Source organism: Ursus maritimus, unplaced genomic scaffold, assembly GCF_017311325.1.
Source record: "Ursus maritimus isolate PB19 unplaced genomic scaffold, ASM1731132v1 scaffold_7, whole genome shotgun sequence".
In the NCBI taxonomy this organism is placed as follows: Eukaryota; Metazoa; Chordata; class Mammalia; order Carnivora; family Ursidae; genus Ursus; species Ursus maritimus.
Window position 1 is genome coordinate 40,613,975 of NW_024426885.1, and position 22,813 is coordinate 40,636,787.

General features: G+C 35.8%; 2 protein-coding genes across 2 annotated transcripts in view; one reads left to right on the forward strand and one right to left on the reverse strand.

Annotated features, from left to right (window-relative positions):
* The window catches only part of LOC121101175 (tyrosine-protein phosphatase non-receptor type 20-like), a 31,518-nt gene extending 13,302 nt beyond the window's left edge, over positions 1-18,216 (forward strand). The window contains exons 6-8 of the mRNA XM_040623773.1: positions 78-187; positions 4,110-4,112; positions 17,997-18,216. Coding sequence (XP_040479707.1) covers positions 78-187; positions 4,110-4,112; positions 17,997-18,181 — 298 coding nt within the window. The 3' untranslated portion in view covers positions 18,182-18,216. The remainder of the gene's footprint in view (positions 1-77; positions 188-4,109; positions 4,113-17,996) is intronic.
* Positions 9,330-10,831, reverse strand: LOC103667890 (activated RNA polymerase II transcriptional coactivator p15-like). Its single transcript, XM_040624743.1, has one exon. The coding sequence runs from the start codon at positions 10,713-10,715 to the stop codon at positions 10,374-10,376; it is 342 nt and encodes a 113-aa protein (XP_040480677.1). The 5' UTR covers positions 10,716-10,831; the 3' UTR covers positions 9,330-10,373.
* Positions 18,217-22,813: the final 4,597 nt, after the last annotated feature.

Here is a 22,813-nt window from a genome sequence, read left to right on the forward strand (position 1 = left end):
ATCTAGATTATCAAAGATTCATTCATAAATGTATATATTCTTTGAAACAATGAACAAATACATAAATTTCTTTCTAGTGAGAGTGAGAGCATATTTGCCCCCGGTAGCTCCTTTCTAAGAGATAAGTGGAGCAGTGAGGATGAAGAGCTTGCAGGCCCGTCCCAGACCATCCATTCTCCGCTTTCCGGTAGGACTGCATCCTATTTCTATTAGCACATTCTTGAAGAGGCTATATTTCAGAGGTATGAACAAAGAAATTTCTAATATGAATGCAGGAAAGAGCTAGGAAAACTTTTTTAGATGGGGAAAGCATGGTTTCCTAGGATTTTTTTTTTTAAGAATGAAGAAAATGGGGGCGCCTGGGTGGCTCAGTTGTTAAGCGTCTGCCTTCGGCTCAGGGCGTGATCCCAGCATTCTGGGATTGAGCCCCGCATCAGGCTCCTCCACTGGGAGCCTGCTTCTTCCTCTCCCACTCCCCCTGCTTGTGTTCCCTCTCTCGCTGGCTGTCTCTCTCTCTGTCAAATAAATAAATAAAATCTTAAAAAAAAAAAAAGAATCAAGAAAATGCTCCACACCCCACCTTTGTCAGGGCAAATTTCTCCTGTTTTAAAAATATTTTAATATATCAAACATGTCAGTTTAATAAAATGAGCTATTTATATTTTCTTATACTAGGAATTACAGATTTGTATAGACTTGCATATGACCTGCTTCCTCATTTTCTTCATTTTAATTTGTTGCACAGTATATACTTTATAAGGAAAATAAAAACTTTTTTTGATTACACATAATCATATATTGTAAGGAAAAAAAGAAAATATAGATATGAATAAAAAATAATACTGAAGAATATTCAAAAATTTGTGTATTTATCTATTTACATTTGTGTATAATATAAATATAAATATAATCATGAACATATATAGATTTATACATATATAAAGTATAAAAATTATAAATATAAAAACATAAATTTCTATATATGTAAAATTTGTGTGTGTGAGGTTGGGGAATCCCATACCTCAAAAACCTTGTAGCTAGAGAGGATTATAGAGATCATGCATTTCAACCTTAGATCAAGTGCCAGAATCCTCTTCTTTAATGATGCTTTTAAATTTGGGAAAATAAATAAATAAATAAATAAATAAATAAATAAATAAATAAATAAATTTGGAAAATGTCAAATCTAATTAAGGCAGTGTCACACTGTGTAATTATTAAAATACAGGTCTGACACAAAAATAGTTTACAAGAAAATACTTTTTAAATATTGATTTATAATTACATATGGTAAAATTCATCCTTTTATCATACAGTTCTGGGAGATAGACAAAGGTCTGCCACCACCATCGAGATACAGTGCATTTCCTTCACCCTTCATATTTCTCGTATGCTCCTTTGTAGTCAGTCATCCCCTCACCCCAGCACCAGCACCTGGCAACCAGTAATCTGTTTTTGTTCTTGTTAGTTTTGTCTTTTCCAAAGTGTCGTATAAATAGAATCATAAATATGTTGCTTTTTGAGTGCCGTTGATATTTGTTTCCACCATTGCTTTTAATGATATTTATTTATTTTTTTCTGATTAGTGTTCTATTGTATGGCTATACCAGTTTGTTTATCCATACAGCAGTTGAGGGACATTTGGGTGTTTCCACAGTTTGACAATTAAGGATAAAAGCACTGCAAACATTCACATACTGGTTTTGTGTAAATCTACATTTCCATTTTTTTTAAGGTAAATCTATCTAGGAGTGGGATTTTTGAGTCATAAGAATGTAACTGATAGACTGTTTTCCAAAGGGGCTGTAACTGTATGCATTTTATCTTTTTTCCTCCTACTCTTTTCTCTTTGTGTTTTGGTTTAAGATAATTTTTATCAATTCATCTGCAAATTTATTGACTCTTTCCTCAGCTTTGTTTGTTCACTAACAAATGAGCCCATTTGAAAACATTCTTTAGCTCTCTTACAAAGTATTTATTTATTTATTTATTTATTTGAGAGAGAGTGTGCTCCCAAGCCAGCACGAGTATGGGGGAGGAGCAGACGGAGAGGGAGAAGTGGGCTCCTGGCTGAGCGGGAGCCCTGTATGGGGCTCAATCCCAGGACCTCCTGAGATCATGACCTGAACTGAAGGCAGACTGAGCCACCCAGGTGCCCATCTTACAAAGTTTTTTATTGAGAAAACTTCCATTTGACTTTATCTTACAGTTTCCATCTCTTTTCAAATTCCCTGTCTGTTCATGCATTTTGTTCACCTTTTCCATAAGAGCTTAAACATATTAATCATAGTTATTTAGAATTCCCTTTCTCATGATTTTAACACATGGGTCATTTCTAAGTTTTTTTCTTTAGAATTGCCTTGTTTCTTTGACAGTGATTTTGTTATTGCTGCTGCTGCTTCTTGTATGCCTTGTAAATTTTGATAGGCTGTTGATGTTGGGTATAGAAAAGTAGAGATTGAGGTAAGTAGAATTTATGCCTGGAAATAGTCATGCCTGTTCCTCTGCTAGGCCATTAGTGTAGATTCTTGATTTAGCGTGTTTGGGACATGAGCTGGATTTTGCTTTTGTGTTGCTGTCATTACCTACAGTGAACTATTGACTTTAAAATTTCTCAAGATTTAAATTGTACTTAGGGTGGCAACTGCAATGCTAGAGAGTTTCTCTTCACATTCCTGTTCCATCCTTAGCTTTAATCCTTCTCTGTGTACCTGTGGTTCAGAAGGGCTCTTCCCCACACTCATGCCCCTGCTCTAGTGGTAGCCTGGTGCTGGCTGGCCTGGGCAGGAGGGCAGAGTTCTTTGTGGTCATAGTCCAGTCTCGCCCTTTGGCAGATTTTCTGTTCCTGGTTGTGGGGAGAGCAGCTTTGTCAGTGATGCTTTCTCTCCCCATTATGACATTCAGATTCTGCTTTGTATTTTTGGCAGGTTTCCTGTGGGAGGTTTCCTGTTCCTTGCTTAGTGGTAGGAGACTGGGGATAGTATCGCTATAGGATCCTGAGCTCAGGACAGTTTCCTGCCTTTCCTCCAGGAGTAGAATGTTTTTCTTTAGCCTTTTCCAGCTGCATTGGTTCTTCACCTGTGCACAACAGGGTTTGCTGCTAGTCCTCCTTCAATGGAAGACTTTTGTTGTCTGGGGAGGGGATAGGTCCAAATAGGGCTTTATGCATTTTCCACAGTGGCTGTGACTCTTCTCTAAGCCTGTGCCACTGAGGGAGGGATTCCTTCCATTTCTATCTCCGTGTTCAGGTGTTTTTATGAGTACTTATTAGAGACCTGTTGAGTCTGCAAGGGTGTTGCAAACTCTCTAGTATGTGTAGCTTCCTGAAATTCTGTGCTGTCACACTAGGCCACTTTCAGCCTTCAGCAAAGTATTAAGCTGTTTTATCTGAATTCTTCTCTTCCATCTTATGGAAATAACTATATATTAACCCATTCTCCTGTTGACTTTTTTCCCATTACTAATCTGCAACATGTATTCTTATACATATTTCCTATGTACTAGTGCTTTTTTTTTTTTAGGTTCCCTTGGTAAGTCAAGGTATATATTCATTTTGTATTTTAATAGGTAATATCAGACTCCTTTCCAGAGGTTAGAGTGATTTATTCTTGCTCTAGCTGTTTTGAAGGGTCCAGTTTCCTGTATTTTTATCATCACTAGATAACCCTTTTCCCAACTTTTGCCAATCTGATGAATGAAAAATAGCAGTTCTTTGTTACTGTAACTCACATTATCCTGATGGCTTATGAGAACGAATATTTTATTGTTTGTTTATTAGCCTCTTTTATTTGCATATTTGTATCCTTTGCCATTTTTTTTTCTTACTATTTTGTAGCAGCTCTTTACGTTTTGGAAGTCCTAACATCTTGTCTGTCTGACAAATACAAATTCTTCTCCTGCCCCATACCTAAGAAGGGAGACCTTCATAACCATTGTGGGTTTCTAGAATGTTTAGAAAGTTCTTTACTGGAGGAATGTACAAATACTCTCTTAAATTTCTCCCAGAATTTCCATTCATTCATTCATTCATTCATTCATTCATTTTTACTTAGATCACTAATCTCTGCTGTTAATTGCTTAGTATGGTAGACCTGTAGGAAATGGACTAGACAGTTATACCAGCACCATTCACTAAGCCATTTTCCCAGTTAAATTTAAATATACATTTATCACATATTAAATTCCCAAAACTGTTTGGATCCTTTTCTGTTCTCCAAACTTTTCCACTGATTGTCTTGTTTGTTCTTGTGGACAATTATTCTGTTTTGTTTATAGTAGTTGTAAGTAATATCTAGAAAGGCAAATCTTCCCCTTAATTTTTAAGAAATAAATGTAAAGGGGATTAAGAGGTACAGACTTCCAGTAATAAACAAATCATGGGGATATAATATAAAGCTATAGGGAATGTAGGCAATAATATTGTAATAACTTTGGTGACAGATGGTAAATAGACTTATTAAGGGGATTATCTCATATAAAGATATCAAATTACTATACTCCTGAAACTAATAGGATATTGTATGTCAATTATAATTCAATCAGAAAATTTTACAGGCTATTTGGGCTATTGCTACCTATGGTGTTTTAAGTTATCTTGTTCATTCCCATGTAAATCCTTTTGTTTTTTTCTTTCCCCAAATTTTTGTTTAAATTCTACTTAGTTAACATACAGTGTAATATTAATTTCAGTTGTAGAATTTAGTGATTCATCAATTACATACAACACCCAGCACTCATCACAAGAAATGCTCTCCTTAATACCCATCACCTGTTTAACCCATCCCTGCACCCACCTCCCCTCCAGGAGCCCTCAGTTTGTTTTACATAGTTAGGAGTCTGTTTCTCCCTCCATGTTCTTTTGTTTTGTTTCTTAAATTCCACATGTGAGTGAAGTCATATGGCATTTGCCTTTCTCTCACTGACTTCTCTTAGCATCATACTCTCTAGTTCCATCCACTTCATTGCAAATGGCAAGATTTCATTCTTTTTAATATGGCTGAGTAATATTCCAGTGTGTATATATATATATGTGTATATATATATATGTGTATATATATATACACATATATATATATACACACTCACACACACACACACACACACATCTTCTTTATCCATCTTCTTTATCCATTCATCAGTCGATATACATTGGGCTCTTTACATAATTTGGCTTTTGTTGATAATGCTTCTATAAACATCGGGGTACATGTATACCCATGTAAACCCTTTTGAAATTCAGATTAGAGTGGCATGACACTTATATTCATTTGGGAAATATTGGCATTTTGTGATACTAAGTTTTTCCCTCTGTGTAAAGAATGAAGTGTGTCAGGAGGTCAGCTATCGTATGTGTGAACTACAAAATGGCTATTTGGAAGGTTCACCTTCTAAAGTCTCACATAAGAACCTCTTTTGTAAGCCATCTTAACTGCAAACATTTGGGAAATAGAGTTCTTGGAGAAGTAGTTCAGCCTAGTCATGTTGACATATTGCAGAGTGGCCACAGTCCATCTTTTGTCAACTTGGCACCCATACACATCTCTTTAAACCATACCTGATCTCCATGCAATACGTGCCCTCCTTAATACCCTTCACCGGAGGTATTGCATGGAGCACTGGGTGTTATACGCAAACAATGAATCATGGAACACTATACCAAAAACTAATGATGTACTGTATGGTGACTAACATATCATAATTATAAAAATAAATTAAAAAAATGATTTTGACAAAGATAAAAAAAATACCTAATCTCCAAATAAAAACATTATTCTTCCATCTATGATCATACAGTTAACCTGTGGGCAACTGAAAACACGCTCTCACCCTGTCCTCAAAAGAGGATATAAAAATCCCCTTTTTGGTCTTTGATTGATGTCTTTCTTCTTCAGCTGATTAATACTCCCCTTTAATAAACTGTAAAAGAAAACAAAAATATTTGGCTAAATTATATATTTGAATGTATATGATATATATATCTATAATGCCTACACATATAATATATATGTCATATATATATATATATAAAATCAGATATTTATACAAAATCAGATATAAAATTGTAACTATTACATCCTCATTTGTGCAACTGGTCGCAAGGTTGCATCTGGTAGAACTGCCTTCTTCTACCTATTCCATATTCTCTTTGACCTCAGCAAGCACCTGAGTTGGTTGTGGTTCCTTGTCTGGTAGGGTGACAATCCTTCATTCCTAAAAGGTCTAAGCTAGTAGCAGTCATGTCTAAATTTCGTTGTTATAGTTTTACATTGACTTTAATCACTGTAAAGGCACTCTAGAAGATCACCTGCATTCTAGACATACTCCTTCTTATCCCTACTATTTAGTAGATACCCAATTTCTCCTTGATATTTAGAATTAGTTTTATTGAGCAATATAGTAACCCATCTTTGCCTATCAGTTCAGTAAGCATGAGGAACCTAAAATGGCCTGGTGGTAGGGGCGCCTGGGTAGCGCAGTCGTTGGGTGTCTGCCTCTGGCTCAGGGCGTGATCCCGGCATTCCGGGATCGAGTCCCACGTCGGGCTCCACTGCTGGGGGCCTGCTTCTTCCTCTCCCACTCCCCCTGCCTGTGTTCCCTCTCTCGCTGGCTGTCTATCACTCTGTCAAATAAATAAATAAAATCTTTAAAATGGCCTGGTGGCATTCTCAACTTCTAACTCAATGGGATCATTGTTGTGTTTCCTGATGGAAGCATTTCTCACTCTGTTTAGGTCTGCTTTGATTTCTTTCATCAGTAATTAGCGTTTCATAGTTTTAAACATACAGATCTTGTATATATTTTGTTAGATTTTTATCTGAGTATCTTCTATGTTTTGGTGCTATTATAAAGGGGACTTTAAAAAATACTTTGGGGCTTCTGGGTGGCTCAGTTGGTTAAGCGGCTGCCTTTGGCCCAGGTCATGATCTTGGGGTCCTGGGATCAGGTCCTGAGTCAGGCTCTCAGCTCAGTGGGGAGTCTGCTTCTCCCTCTCCCTCTGTGCTCTCTTCTCTTGCTTTCTCTCTCAAATAAATAAAATCTTAAATAAATAAATAAATAATAAAATAAATACTTTAACTTCCATTGTTCACGGCTGGTATATAGAAATATGATTGATTTTTTTATATTGCCCTTTTATCCTTTTACCTTATTAAATTCACTCTTAATTCTAGGGGTGTTTTTATATATTCTTTTTTTGGAATTTGCCTATGTAGACACTCATGTTATCTGTGAATAGATACAGTTTTATTTTTCAACTTTTCTAATGTGTATGCTTTTCATTTCTTTTTCTTAACTTACTGCACTAGCTGGGACCTTTGGTACAATGCTGAATAAGAATAGAGAGAGTGGACTTCATTTTAGGGGAAAAACTTCTGTTTTTCATCATTAACTATAATGTTAGTTGTAGGATTTTTGTGAATGTCTTTTATCATATTAAGGAAATTCTTTCTAGTTCTAGTTTCCTGAAAGTTTTCATTATGAATGCATGTTGAATTTTTTTTCAGTGCTTTTTCTGTATCTACTGAGATGATCACATAGTTTTTCTTCTTTTGTGTGTTGATATGGTGAGTTATGATCTGTTGATATGGTTGATTTTCAAATGTTGAACCTGCTTTGTATTCCTGGGATAAGCCCAACTTCGTATATTACCCTTTTTATATGTTGTTTGATTTGATTTGCTGGTGTTTTATTGAGGATTTTTACATTTATGTTAATGATGATATTGATCTGTGGTTTTCTTTTTTTGTGATGTCTTTTTCTGGTTTGAGTATCAGGGTAAAGTTGCCCTCATAAAATTAGTTTGGAAGTGTTCCCTCCTATTTTATATTCTGGAAGAGTTTGTACAAAATTGTTATTATTGCTCTCTTAAATGTTTGGTAGAATTCAGTGAAACCATCTGGTCTTGGAATGTGATTGTTTTAAAATTTTAAAATACATATTTGTATTCATTTTCTAGGGCTTTCATAACAAAGTGACTGATTGGCTAGTCAAGCTAGTGACTGATTGGCTTACACAACAAATTTATTTTCTCACAATTCCTCAGGCTAGAGTCCAAGATCGAGGTGTTGGCAATTTTGATTTCTCTGAGGCCTCTCTTCTTGGCTTGCAGATGGCCATCTTCTCCCTGTGTGGTATCTGGGTCCTATTCTTTTTTTTATAAGGACACTAGTCATATTGGGTTAGGGTATACCCAAATAATCTCTTTAAAGATCCTGTCTCCAAATGCAGTCATATTTTGAGTTATGAGATTAGGACTTCAACATAAAATTCTAGGGGGGCACAACTCAGCCTATAGCAATCTTCAGTGTTTTTAATTGATAAAGGACTATTAGATCATCTCTCTATTAATGAGCTTTGGCAGTTTGTTTCATTCATATAAGTTGTCTGATTTATGGAATTAGAATTGTTCATAATGTTCCCTTATTAACTGTTATGTCTGTAATATCTGAATTGATGCCCTCTCTTTTATTCTTGATTTGGTGAAGTGTGTTTTTTCTCTTTTGTTTTTTGATCAGTTTGGTTAGAGACTTATTAATTTTTAAAATTCAATGCAATTTTATTTATTTTTATTTTAATTGAAATATACTTAACATACAATGTTATATTAGTTTCAGGTGTACAATATAATGATTCAACAGTTCTATATACTACTCAGTGCTCACAACAATAAGTATAGTCACTACCTGTCTCCATACAACATTATTACCATCTTATTGGACTATATACCTTATGCTTACTTTTTATCTCCATAACTTATTTATTTTGTAACTGGAAGTTTGTCCTTCTTAAGCACCTTTATCTATTTCACCATACACCTTCTGTCAACCACTAGTTTGTGCTTTCTATTCAAGAGTCTGTTATTTTTTTCTCTTTTTTCTTTGTTTTGTTTCTTAAATTCCACATATGAGTGAAACCTTTGTCTTTTTATAATCTTTTCCATGAAATAGCTTTTAGTTTCACTAGTATTTTTAGTATTTTTCCTATTGATTTTATTGATTTCTTCATTGCTATAAGTTCTTTCTTCTGATCTAATATAAGTATTTAATATAACGGATCTCCCTATGAATACTGCTTTAGCAATATCCCTTAAATTTTGATGTGCTTTTATTTACATTCAATTCAGAATGCTTTCTCATTCCCGTTGGCCACAGTTGGAAAAATTTGAGCACCAACACAATGTAGCGTTGGGTTATAACTCGAAGTGTAAAATAAATATCTGTGAGTCCATAGTAATATAAACAAATAATTGAATACGTAAATAAATGGGGAGAAGAAACAAACCTCCCATGAAGGAAAATTCCAAATAAATTGTGTTGATAGTCCACTCTAAAGTAGATGGAGCAAAGCTCCCCACCCCTTAAGTGAAGGTTGTACGTAGTGATTTTTTTCTAAAGAGTACAGTAAGGAAAGGGGGATAAAAAGAGTAACCTTATAGTAGAGAAACATGATACACAGCTACAGCAGGTCATGTAGGTCAATATCAATAATAATCCATCACGTGGCTAGTAGGTACCCTTGATATATTGTGATGAATATGGCGCTTTACCTCTGTAATCTTCCCCAAAACTGATAACCCTAGGCTAATCATGAGAAAAACATCAAACAAATTCCATTAGAGGGGCATCCTAGAACATATCTGATTATTACTCCTCAAACCACCAAGGTCATCAAACACAGGGAAAGTCTGAGAAAGCATCACAGCCAAGCGAAGCCTAGGGAGACAGGAGAACTAAAGGTAATAAGGACTCCTAGATGGGATCCCGGAACAGTGAAAGGATATTAAGGAAAACCTAAGGCAATCTGAATGATCTATGGACTTCAGCTAACAATAATGTATTAATATTGGTTTGTTAGTTCTAACAAAGGTACTATCCTAATGTAAAATGTTAGTAATAGGGGAAACTATAGCAGGGGATATATGGAAACCCTCTGTACTTCCTACTATTTCTTTTGATAAACATAAATCTAAAGTCTGTTTTCTTTTTTTTTTAAAGTATTCTCTGATTTCTCTTGTGACTTCTTTGATCCATGGGTTATGTAGAAATATGCTTTGAACTTTCTTTCTTCTTCTTCTTCTTCTTCTTTTTTTTTTTTGTATTACTTGATTTTATTTTACGCTAAGTGGCAGGCACAAAGCAATCCTCCTAATAAAGTTCACAATGAGCTTCACTCAGAGCACTTTTAAGAATGCACATTAAAAAAAGTATTCATCTTACAAATTGTTCTGCAATCCAAATATACAATAGCTTGGAAAACAGCGTTTAGAAAACAAAAGCCAATGTAAAAAGACAGATTAAAACAACTAGGACAGTACAGATTTCACATGGTGCTGATTTTAGTTTTCTTACTGCATCATCATTGTCCAAAACCTGTTCCTATAGCTGGCTCCATTGCTCAGGATTTAAAGAAATACCTTTTCTTCCAGGTTTCATTTCACCTTCTAGATCCATCCAATATTCTCTAATATCAATTAGGACTTTCCCTTTAAAGTCCCAAACACTGACGTACCTCATTTTCCCAATCTGGAACATGGCATCATCTCTGTTGCGGCTCCTCTGCTTAGAGGATGACAGGGCTCTTGAAGTTTCGCCAGTCTTTTGCTTCTTCACAGGTTTTTCTGGAGTAACTTGCTTTTTCCTCCTTAACTTTTTGTCAGCCTCACTGTCAGAATCACTGCCGGAAGAGCTTGAAGGAACAGGTTCCTTTGGTTTAGGCATTGCTCCACTCTCGCAGACGAATTGCCTTCTGATCGCTCACTTGCAACTCTGCTTTGAACTTTCTTAATATTTGAAGATTTTCCACATATGTCATTGATTTTTAGTTTAATCTCATTATGGTCCAAGGGCATAATTTATATTAATTATTTTTAATTTGTTAAGGTTTGATTTTTGACCTAGAATATGGTCTGTCTGTTGAAGGTTCCATGTGCATTTGAGAAGAACTTTTATAATGTTGTTGGAAAGGTCAATTAAATCAGTTCAGTTCATTACTGAATTTCTGTGTACTTGTTCCATTGATTTGTGAGTGAAGTCTTCAGTTATAATCATGAATTTTCTAATTTTAGCACTATCAGTTCTTTCTTCGTGTGTTTTGAAATTCTGTTAGGTGCATACACATTTAGCATTGTTATGTCTTCTCTGTGATTTGACCCCTTTATCATTAGTAATTGTCTGTTTAAAAAATAGGTTTAATTTTTAGAGCAGCTTTAAGTTTGTAGCAAAACTGAGCAGAAGGTACAGAAATTTCCCATATCCTCACTGCCTTCACATATGAGTATCCTCCCCCGCTATCAGTTTTCCCCACCAGAGTGTTATATTTGTGACAATTGATGAATCTGCATCGACATATTATCACCCTGAATCCATAATTTATATTAGAGTTCGCTGTTGGTGTTGTAAATTCTGTGGGTTGGGACAAATGTGTAATGACATGTATCCACCATTATAGTGTCAAACAGAATAGTTTTACTGCTCTAAAATTCTCTTTGTTCCCCTCATTCATCCCTCTTCTTCCCAGTAATGACCTTTTTAAACCTGGCGATGTTCTTGGTCTGAAGTCTACTTTCTTGTTGATATTCTCTGCTATTAATATAGCCACTCCAGCTTCTTTTGATTAGTGTTCCCATTGTATGTATTTTGCCATCCCTTTACTTTTAACTTGCCTACATTTTTGTATTTAAAGTTGTTTCTTGTGGGCATTGTATTGTTGGGTCTTGCTTTTTCACCCAGTCTCCCAGTTTCTGATTTTAATTGGGGTATATATAGACTGTTTGAATTTGTATCTACCATCTTTTAACTCTACCGTCATTCTAATTGTTTTCTATTTATTCTTCTATTCTTTATCTTTTTTCCTATTTTTTTTGCCTTCTCTTGGATTATTTTGTAATTACATTTTATTTTCCCAATTGGCTTATTAATTATACCTCTTTTAAAAATGTTCTCTTGGTCACCCTAGGATTTATAGTATGCATCTTTAATTTCTCATAGTCTGTTTTTTCTATCTTCAAATAACATTATATCACTTCACATGTGGTATAAGGACCTTCCAGTTAGTGTCTCCCTAATTTCTCCCATCCATTTTTTGTGCAATTGTTGTCAAACATTTTAATTTTACATAACAATAATTATGAAATACATATTTACTGCTTTTGTTCTAGATAGCCAGTTACCCTCCACAGAGAAGTGAAAATTAAGCAAAAAAATGAATTTTATATTTAGCTACATTTATGGAATCTTTAGAAGTCTTCATATCTTTGTGTGGATCCAGTTTCCTGTTCTGTAATATATTCCTTTTGCCTAAAGATCTTCCTTGAACATTTCTTATGGTGCAAGTGTGCTGCTAATGAACCTTTAGTATTTGTCTGTAAAAGTGTTTATTTCTTCTTCATTTTTTCTGAAAGACATTTTTGTTGGTTATAGGATTCTGGGTTGTCTTCTGACTTGTATTGTTTATGATGAGCTTTTGTATCTGATGCTTGGCGTCTTTCATTCATTTTGGAAAATTCCTAACCATTGTCATTTCAGATATTTCTTCTGCCCAGTTCCATTCCCATCCTTGCCCTCTCTCTGTTCTATTTTGGGATTCCAGTTATAGGAATATTAGTCTGTGTGATATTGGGCTGTAGCTCTTGGATCTTCTCTTCTGTGCCTTCCCTGACTCTTTTTTCTCTTTCACTTTGAGTAACACCTATTGACCTATTTTTAAGTTTGCTGAGTCTTTTCTTGTCTGTATCAAGCCTATAGATAAGCCCATTGATAGCATTCTTTATTTCTATTATATGTTTTTCCATTTTAGGATTTCTGCTTGATTTTTTGTGGTTTCCATATCTCTGATGAAATTCCCCATTTGTTTATGCATGTTGTCTACTTTTCCACTGAAGCCTTTAGCTTTGATCTTAGTTATTTAAAATTAATTGTCTGATAGTTTTAACATTTATGTCATATCTCTGTCTGGTTCTTTTGATTGCTTTATCTCTTGACTTTTTTTTTTTTCCTTGTTTCTTTGTGTGCATATAATTTCTTTGTTGAAATCTGGATGTCTTGCGTTCAAGAGACTGAGATAAATAGGAATAGACATACCTCTTTCTTTTGTAGGTCTTCAGTCTGATGAGTTGAGTCAGTTTCGTCAGGAATTGAGCAGGGTTTGGGTTTTGATGTTGCTGTGCTTACTCTTACTGTATCACCAGCTTCAAATTCCTGTATTGTTACCTTGTGCTTAGAATGGAAAATGCCAGAGGGTTTATTTCAATATCTACCCTTTGCTTTAAATCTCCCGATTACACGTGCACCTCAGAGAAGGTTCCTGTCTATGACCTTGTTTATTCCCCAGCAATAGAGTGCTCTTATTTGTAATTATGTTACTTGCTAACATAATTGGGGGTGGGAGTGCATTCTCTGTTGTCCTTGTTCAGCATCAGTTGTAGGCAGGTGCAGTGTCCCTGGTTCTTAGGGATGGTACCTTCTTAATTACCTGTCCTTTCTTTAAGAGTAGAGGATATGTTACGGGCTGAGCAGAGGATGCTTTTCTCCCCTCCCAGTTCCCAATGCTATTGTGTCTTAACCTGTGCTTTGTGGATAATAGGGTTTGCTGCCCCTTTCCCAACTTCTTACGCTTTTGATCCTTAGGGGAGATAGAGAAAAAGGAACTGAATGAGGCATTATACCTTTCCTACAGAAGCTGCTGCTTCCCTCTCCAAGCTTGTACCATGAGGGGAAGATTTCTTGAGTTCCTTACCCCATCGTAAGTTTTTCTTCTGAACTTCTAATGAGGCCCTTACATGCACAATCTTTTTTTTTTGTCTTGTCTTCTCTTCATTAATTTATGTATTCATGTCTTTGTCTTTTGAATAAGCTCATGTTCAGCTGTCTACTTTGTTTCTTGTAGTTTTTGATTTAATTATTAATTCTATAATCATGTACTTTTGACGTTTATTTTCTTAGGTCTATAAACTTATTTTCACCTCATTCTGTTTTTTTTTTTAATTTAATTTGTATTTAAGGTTCCGATTCAGCATTTCTTGGGTTGGAGGCAGGAACCCCTGTTTTCAAGGTACTTCTTAGGTTATATTGATACAAATGTAAATGTGGCCTCTTTTCTGATGCCTTCTCCATCTACTGCCCTGTCCCCCAAATATGTGACCTCCCCTACTACTGTAGGGTAAGACATGGGGAGGCATCAGAACCGAGATGTGGGGGATTATTGCTAGCACTGGGAGGGGCAGCTGTGGAGGAGCTGGAAGAATGGCTTGAATTTTGCACACAGATTTTGCATTTGAGTCGAGTTTGCTGCAGATGTTGTGTAGTGACAGTAGTGATCACTGTGGCTGATTCTTCAGCACTCCCATCATCTCATTTCCATGGAGTTACAGCAAAGCAAGTTGGGAAGTTGCTCTCAACTCAAGGTGTGAACCTCATCGGTCTGAGGATAAACCTATCCCTTTTGCCGGTTATGGTTCAGATACACACCTTGCCTGAAATTCAGGTAAAGGTTTGTTGGAATCTCTTGGGAAACTTTCTCTTTGCTTTATTAAGAGAGAGGTTGTAAGCAGGAAAATGCATGGCTCTGATTGCTGTTGACAATTTTCTCATGAGTGTGAGGAGAATCTAATCTTATAACAGCAGCTGATCTCTGGGTAACAGACTGCAGTGATGCAAAGAATCTGGGTTTATTGACATTTTTAAAAATTGTGGTAAAATATACAGAACATGAAATTCACCATCTTCACCAGTTCAGTGGTATTAAGTACATTTTTATTGTTGTGCAGCCAACCCCACCATCCATCTCCCAGAACTCTTTCCTCTTCCTCAACTGAAACTCTGTACCCATTAAATACTAACTCCGCATTTTCCCTCCCCCCAACCCTTGACAACCACTATTCTACTTTCTGTATCTATGAATTTGACTACTCTGGGAACCTCGTGTAAGAGGTCATTCTGTTTTTTTTTTTTAATCTTACTTTTAAACTCATTTAAAATAATTTATATTCTGAGGGTACCTGGGTAGCTCAGTCAGTTAAACATCTGACTCTTGATCTCTCCTGAGGTCTTGTTCTCAGGGTCCTGAGTTCAAGCCCTGCATTGGGCTCCATGCTGGGTGTGGATCCTACAAAAAAAAATAATAATAATTTATATTCTTATTACTTCTTCCTACAGATGATAGATCTATAATTTAGGTTATATTCCATTCATAATGGATAGAATTTTTTTGCATACCATATTGCTTTACTCATTTTTTTTCTTCATCTTGTGTTTTATTTCCATCTTGTTCGCTAACATGTATAGTTCTGCGTCTCTTTGATTTTGCTGTTAGAGCATGAATGATTTTTTTTTTTAAAGATTTTATTTATTTGACAGAGAGAGAGAGAGTGAGCATGCACAAGCAGGGTGAGTGGCAGGCAGAGGGAGAAGCAGGCCCCCCGCAGAGCAGGGAGCCTGATGTGGGACTCAGTCTCAGGCCCCTGGGATCATGACCTGAGCCAAAAGCAGATGCTTAACTGACTGAGCCACCCAGGTGCCCCATCATGAATGAATTCTTGTTGATTCCCATTCTATTTGATTTGGTTTGATTAGTTATCTTCCATTATAAACTACATTTTGAGGGCTGGATTTTGCCTGAGAGGATAATGACAAGTGTGTGGAAGGGTTGGGGAAAAGAACAGAAAACTCAATGGTGTGGATGAGTTGTGTTGCAGATGTTATAGACTGGTTTACACAACATTGATCACATTCTCCTCCCTGCATGTCTTTCTGTATGGTCCAGGCAAGAAAACTAAAAATTACATTTCCCAGAAATCCTGGGAGTTAGTATAGGTTTGACCAATCCTATGCACTTAGCCAAGACTGAAGTGTGAACGGAAGCATCCATGTTGCTGATACACACCATAATAGGCATGGCATTCCTAGTGTCTCATTGTAACTAAGGTGGTACATTACTAGAGCCAGCAGTTGTTGTGGTGACTTTCTAATTCCTCTGTGGTTGCTAAAGTAGTGTCATCCAGGAGCTAGTGATTACAGCAGTGGTGTCCAGCTCCCTCAGGTTCCTCGTTTCGGCAAAGCTAGCTCTTCTTGCGGCAGACCATTTTGTGGTGTTATTTTTGTACCACGATGAGGGGAAGCACCTGCTCTTCTAACCTGTCCAATGATGTCAGCGCCAAATTGCTAGGTAAAATCCCTCTCTGTAAACTGCCGTTCTGCAAAAATCCCTTCCTGTGATGATTGCCATGACCTGTAGCTGAAGCCTGACTCATTCACCTTGATTGGAATCCTTGGCCAGGCTACAGTAAAAAGAAACCAAATCGAAAATGATGTTAACAATAAAGAAATATATTTTCTCCCATAGTGGAAGTACAGAGGTAGGCAGTATTCCAAGTTCAATAAGATCAAATTGCTCAGTGATGTCATTAACATCATAGAGTTTTTTTTATGTTTTCTTTTTTTCATATTTGCTGTATTCATTTCATTCCTTTTATGTCACGGCGGGGCTGCTTGTAATAATCAGGGCCATAATTATACTTCTGGACTTACGTCTGGGCAGTGGACGGAGATGGGAGAGAGGCTTGCTTCTTTTGCCCACAAGCCCTGAATAAACTTCTCTTTACTTCCCATTGGCTCAGATCACCTACATATTGCCGAATTATTCACTGGCAAGGGAATTATCGTGGAGTGATCACATATGGCCCTAACTAACCATCAGGGTAGAATCAGTGTTGGGGAGACAATGACGGTGTCCATTACTGTCATTCTACCTTTTCATTCCTCTCCTCCTTCCCTGTTCTCAGCTTCTATTTCAGCAAGGCTGGAACACATGGGGAGCTCTAAGGGTTTTTCTGTTGGGGATCAAAAATGATCAAAATGACTTCTACTCTCGTGGAATTTTATTTCCCTCTCTGGACTTCCTAGAGCTCCTCTCATACTAAGGTTAGAGATATTTGTGAGAAATTTTAGGAGTTCTGTGACTTTCTTTCCCAACCAACAGTCCCTTACTCCCACCCATATAGAGAGCTTTTGGTTAAGTAGGTTTCCAAGACAAGAAGAGTTTTACAGGGCTGTGCATATTTTTAGAAACTTCCGTCTTTTTTATGCCCATCCTTTTGTGGAACTGCTTCTTGTATATTTTTTTCTGCCAGTATTAACTTGATTTTTGTTCATATTAGTTGGCTTTGGAAAGAGATTTTGAGAACTGGCTTCACTTGAGCACATTACCTCAAAATTCTGAAATTTAAAAAATATTCTTTTAATATTGATTTCTAGATTTATTGCATTTTGGTCAGTGGACATGATCTGTAAATTTTCAGATATCTGGAATCTAGACCGTCAACATGACCTAAAAGATCATCATTAAAATAATGTGTGTACTATTAAATAGCATGTATTCTCTTCTATTATTATTGGTTATACATGTGTAACTATAATGTATATCAAAATATTTATTATATATAATTATATTGCATATTATATATATTTTTAGTCTTATTAATTATATGGAGCCTCTCTATCCTTGGTGGGTATGTGTATGTGTGTTGTGTGTGGTATGTGCATGTGTGTGCTTGATCTGTTTTAGAGTAAGAGATGTTATACTCTCCATATCCTCTCCTCTCAGACTCCAGGGACTTTCAAATACTTGGTCTGGAGGAGGGCAAAAGTTCTCACTTTTTCCCATCCAAGTCTTGTTTGTAGATGCTGGCCTTGGCATAACTGTCAGCACATATACTTAATTCACACTATAAAGCAGAACACTTCTCAGTCTATAGCGTCTTTTATATTTATAGCACTGAAGAGTTTTTTCTAAGAATAGTGGATTTTGTGTAATTTCAAGGTTCATGATTTTTCTAAAACAAGGATTCTTTCTTTCAAAGTAATAGACTTCACTTCTGGAAAAATAAATTTTCATTAATCCTTAAGTGGCTGTGCCTTCACTTAAGAGAAAACGTGACAAAATAAAATCTCCCTTCACATACATATGAGTAACTCTTTAAAAATATGATTTTTTCTTTTTCTTAGGTCTACAAATTGTTTCTGAAAGGGAGCTAGCTCAGTTGGCTCAGTTTCGACCATTACTATTCAATTTTCATGAGCAATCAGTCATCAGGGATTATTTTAAAGTGCTTGAGAAAAAAGTAGCAGAATATGAAATCCTCCAGGAATTTCTGGTAAATATTTTGGTCTTAACAAAAGTCTATATGTGATTTTCCACACTACTAATAGAGGGTTTTTTTTTCTTCCTTTTTTCCCCTTTCTTTTAGATTGAGTACTTTGTTTTTGTTTTTAAATGTTAAGTTTGTTTTTAAAGTAATAGGTTTATATAGAAAAAAATTAAATAGCATAAAAGGTTATAAAATGGATAAAGTCTCTTTGTTTTTCTCTCTTGAGTTCCTAGGCCCCCTTTCCACTGTTAAGTTTGTCATATAAATGTCCAGAAAACTATGGGCATATACTTTACTAACTATTCTACCCTTTCTTTCCTTTTTTTTTTTTTAAGAAATATTTCACATAGGAAATAATTTCCAAATATATTATTGGTACATATAGCTCTATCTCATTTTTTTTATCTCATTATTTTTAAGTGTTGCATAGTATAGTTAATTATATAAAGACCTTCCTTTCTTTAAGTAGTCCCCTGTGATGAAAATGTAGATTGTTCTAGTCTTTGTTATTTATGAACAGCAGTTACCCCTCTTCATATGCCTATGCATATATATATATATATATATGAGTACTCTTATAACAAGTTACTAGAAACACAACCAGTATTTTGTGCTGTCAAATTTTTGGATCTTTGCTTATCTCTTGTATGACAAATGATTCCTTGTTGATTTATATTGACACTTATTTGAGAACAAAGGAATAGCTTTTGGTATGTTTTTAAGCCTTTTATATTTATTTTCAATGAACTGTTCCAATTCTTTGCCCAATTTTCTGTTTATTCTTTTTCTTATTGATTAATAATTTTATATAATGAAGAAATTGTCTCTTTTGTATGTGCTATATGTGGTAAATTTTCCCCTTCTTTGTGCTACACACAAGTGTGCATGTGCACACATACACATTTAGTAAGAAGAAATCGCTATTTCTTAGTGGTCGGATATGACGATCTTTTGGGACATCAGGGTTTTCTGTATCCTTTAGATGCCCTTTTCACTCTAGGGTCATAATAATTATTTCATGTCTTTTTCTAATATTTTTATGATTTTTTTCAATGTGTAAATCTTTGATCCAGCTAGAATTTAATTTGCTATAAGGCATTTGGTAGGAGCCCAGCCTTATATAGCTGTGCTGTCATCCCCAGATCCTCTTGAAATTGGTTTTCAGTGACATAAAAGGCTACTTTTATTATATACTGAAGTTCTACGTAAATTTTAATTTATTCTTGGACTTCCTCCATTGATTTGTTTCTTCATGTACTAGTACCAAACTGTTTTAATTAGTGTAGCTTTATGTTATCCTTTACTGTTTGTTAATACTAGTCTTCCCTCAGTGCTCTTCTTTTACAAAATTGTTCTGGTTTTTCCTATAGATATTTTTCCAAGTTAATTTTATAATTGGCTTGCATAAAGATAAGAAAGGTAAAAATCTGATTATATTATCCTACTGCTTAAAACCTTCACTAGCTTCTCATTTGCCATGCCAGTGGTTGCCAGCACTTATTTAAAGAGTTACTGAAGAGCTTTTGAAAAGTACAGATTCTTGGGCTTTACCCACAAATATTTTAATAGAGTAGGGCTGGATACATGTCCACTTCTTTTGTATATGAAACAAGGCCTTCCTAGGTAGTTTTCATTTCCCTCTGGGCTAGATCATGTTCTCTGTGCTCTTGTTACCATACTATTCACTGTTTCCCCAAGAGGAGATGTGTGCCCCCATGCCTTTATTCCTGTCCTTTCCACCTGGAGTGATAACCTGCTCACCTCTGCTCTACTTTCCTTCCACACACACACTTTCATATGACTAACTTCTGATGGTGGTCATCAGTGCTACCATTGTATTAGCGTATCTATGGCATTGATCACCCCTCTGACTGCTCTGATAACTCCTTAAGGAGGGGGCCATTTTGAGATTCATCTTTTTATTCCAATATCTAGAAAAGTGCTGAGTATGTGTGAAAAGTTCAGTAAATGTTTACTGAATTCACACTTGGTAATGAAATTTTTTTGAAATGAAGAATTCTTTAATTGGTATCCTAGCTATAATTCCTTCATGAGGCAAAGAATAAATTGTGAGACTTTATTTATTTATTTATTTTGGTTTATATATTTATATATTTTTCTTGCTGTTTTTTAATTATTTTTGTTTTTAAAATGATAGATTAATGAGTAGGTCCTAAGAAGTGAATGTTTTTTATTGTTTTTTTTTATGAAAAGGAAAAATATTGAAGGTCAAGGGAAAAAGTATGTCCAGAGAGATTAGTATTTTCTTATCAAGCAGCTTGTTGATTGACATCTCAAATTTGAGATATTTTATATAGTACTTTTTAATGGGATTCTGACTTCACTTATCATACAACACATTTAACATCAAGTCATGCCATATAGAGGTTTAAGGATCATGAACACTAAGTAAGAGCAGATTTTTTTCTTTTTCTTTTTGTTGTAGTGAATACATGACTTATATTTCTTACCTTTTAAAGACTTTAGATTATAAGAACCTACCTGATGCGTTCAACTCTGGGAATGAACTACGCAACAGAGACAAAAACAGATATCGGGATATTCTTCCATGTAAGCTAAAAATGGTTTTGATTATTTTCCTGTTTGAGTTTGGGAAAAGATAAAAAGTGGGTTGTCTGGCTTTCAGTACTAAGCATTTTGACCTGAGACCATGATGAAGAGCTCTGGTAGCTAGCAGCGGGTAGGCTGAGCATATTCTTGAATATGCTAGAATACATGGTGAATTTCAAGTCTTGCATTCCAGAAACTATCACAGGGTTATTTATAGAAGTGCCTCAACCTTGTCCTTATGCACATGCTGCTTCTCAGACCATGAACCATCAAAAATATAAAGTCTTGGAGCCTGAGACATCTGTCACTTTTGATAACCCGACCCCTGATCACCTTCCTTGGCTGTTTTGTTTAGACATACAAATACAGTGGGGCTATTTATCTCCTTTCTTCTGGACAATAAAACTGCCAGTCTACCCTCCCAACAGGAGGCTGCTCTTTGTTTGTATTTAAGGGCCCTCCATATTGCTTCCCTGTGCTGGGTGAGGCTAGCGTCCCTCTCCTCCCCAGCCAGTTACTCACAGGATTTCTCTATCCCAGGCCATCCGAAGAACAGAAACAAAATACAACACATTTTTAATCTTAGGTGGGAAATCTCATTCTATGCCTCACATTCCTTTCAAAGTAAAAAAGTTTCCAAGTTACTCTGTCATTTTTCCTCCTCCATCCTGACCTTCCTTCTTTAGTCTCCATCTTATTTCATGTAACCACCCTCTTGTTCAAGCCAGAAAACTTTGAGTCATCTGCGATATTTAAAAGTGGTCATAAGGTCCTTTTGATTCTACTTCCTTAATACCTCCAGAATCCTCCCCTATTTCTTAGTTCCCACTGTTGCTAACTTAGATTGAACCTGTTTCATCTCTCAGCTGGTCTGTCTTCTTTACTACCTCCATGCCATCTATTCACGGCAGCTACTGAAATGATTTTCTAAAACACAAATCCCTTCAAAACTCTTCTTTGGCTCTCTGTTATTATCATAGTAAAGCTCTTTAGCATCATGGCATAAATTTCACCTTTCTTGTCTCAGCTTTTTCACAGACTTCTTTTGGTTTCTAGAATTCATTCTCTTTCTCCTGTCTCCAGGCCCTTGAACCCACAGTTCTTGCAAGAACGATCCATCCTCCCTTTTTTTGCTGAGGTCATTCCTACTGTCTTTCAGAGCTATCTCAGACAGACCTTCCTTATTTTCCTCAAAGCTAGGTTTGACTATTTCTCCAATAGCCTCATACCATCTTGTGCTGTTCTTCCCAACTTACAAATTATATTTTAAGTATCTATTTATGTTCCTGTTTCTCCCACTGGACTTGAGGTGGTTATGATAGAAATTAGGGTAGAACAGTGACTGCTATAATTGGATCAATACCTTTATGTTTAGTTGGTTCATTCAGATCTAAAACAACTTATGATTATAAAAGTAATGAATACCTTCCCAGATAATTAAAATAATTTATTCTGCTACTTTCTGTGGGGAGAATGTACAGAAATACATTGAAGAGTATTTCTGAAATCATGGTAATGAACCGCTATTAGACATTTAAGAGATAATGCCAATAATTTGGTGCTACTCTGAGAGGTCAGAGGTCCCAAGTATATACTTCCCATCCCTGCATGTGCAGTTAGCCCTCACAAAACTGAATGTAAACAAGCCTTTAAAATGAGGCTCTGGAGGGGGTGCCTGGGTGGCACAGTCAGTTAAGAGTCCAACACTTGGTTCCTGCTCAGGTACTGATCTCAGGCTCGTGAGATTGAGCCCCCCATCGCGCTCCATGCTCAGTGTGGAGTCTGCTTGAGATTCTCTCTCTTTCTCTCTCTGCCCTTCCTGCTCGTGCTCTTTCTCTCTCTAAAAATTAAAAAAAAAAAATCTTTAAAAAAAATGAGGCTCCGGGGATTTTAAGAAACTTGTTTTAGGATATGGGGTACATTTAACATTTGATCTGGCTTGAACTATTTACTCTGGGTACAAGAAGAGTAATAACTAAAGAGAAGAGAGTTGCAAAGATATGAACAATATTGTTCAATGATTAAAACTAGGGAAGATCATGTAAAACTTTTTGCTTTTCTCTTAAAATCAACAGTTATTAAGCCAAGTTCTGTTTCAAAGTC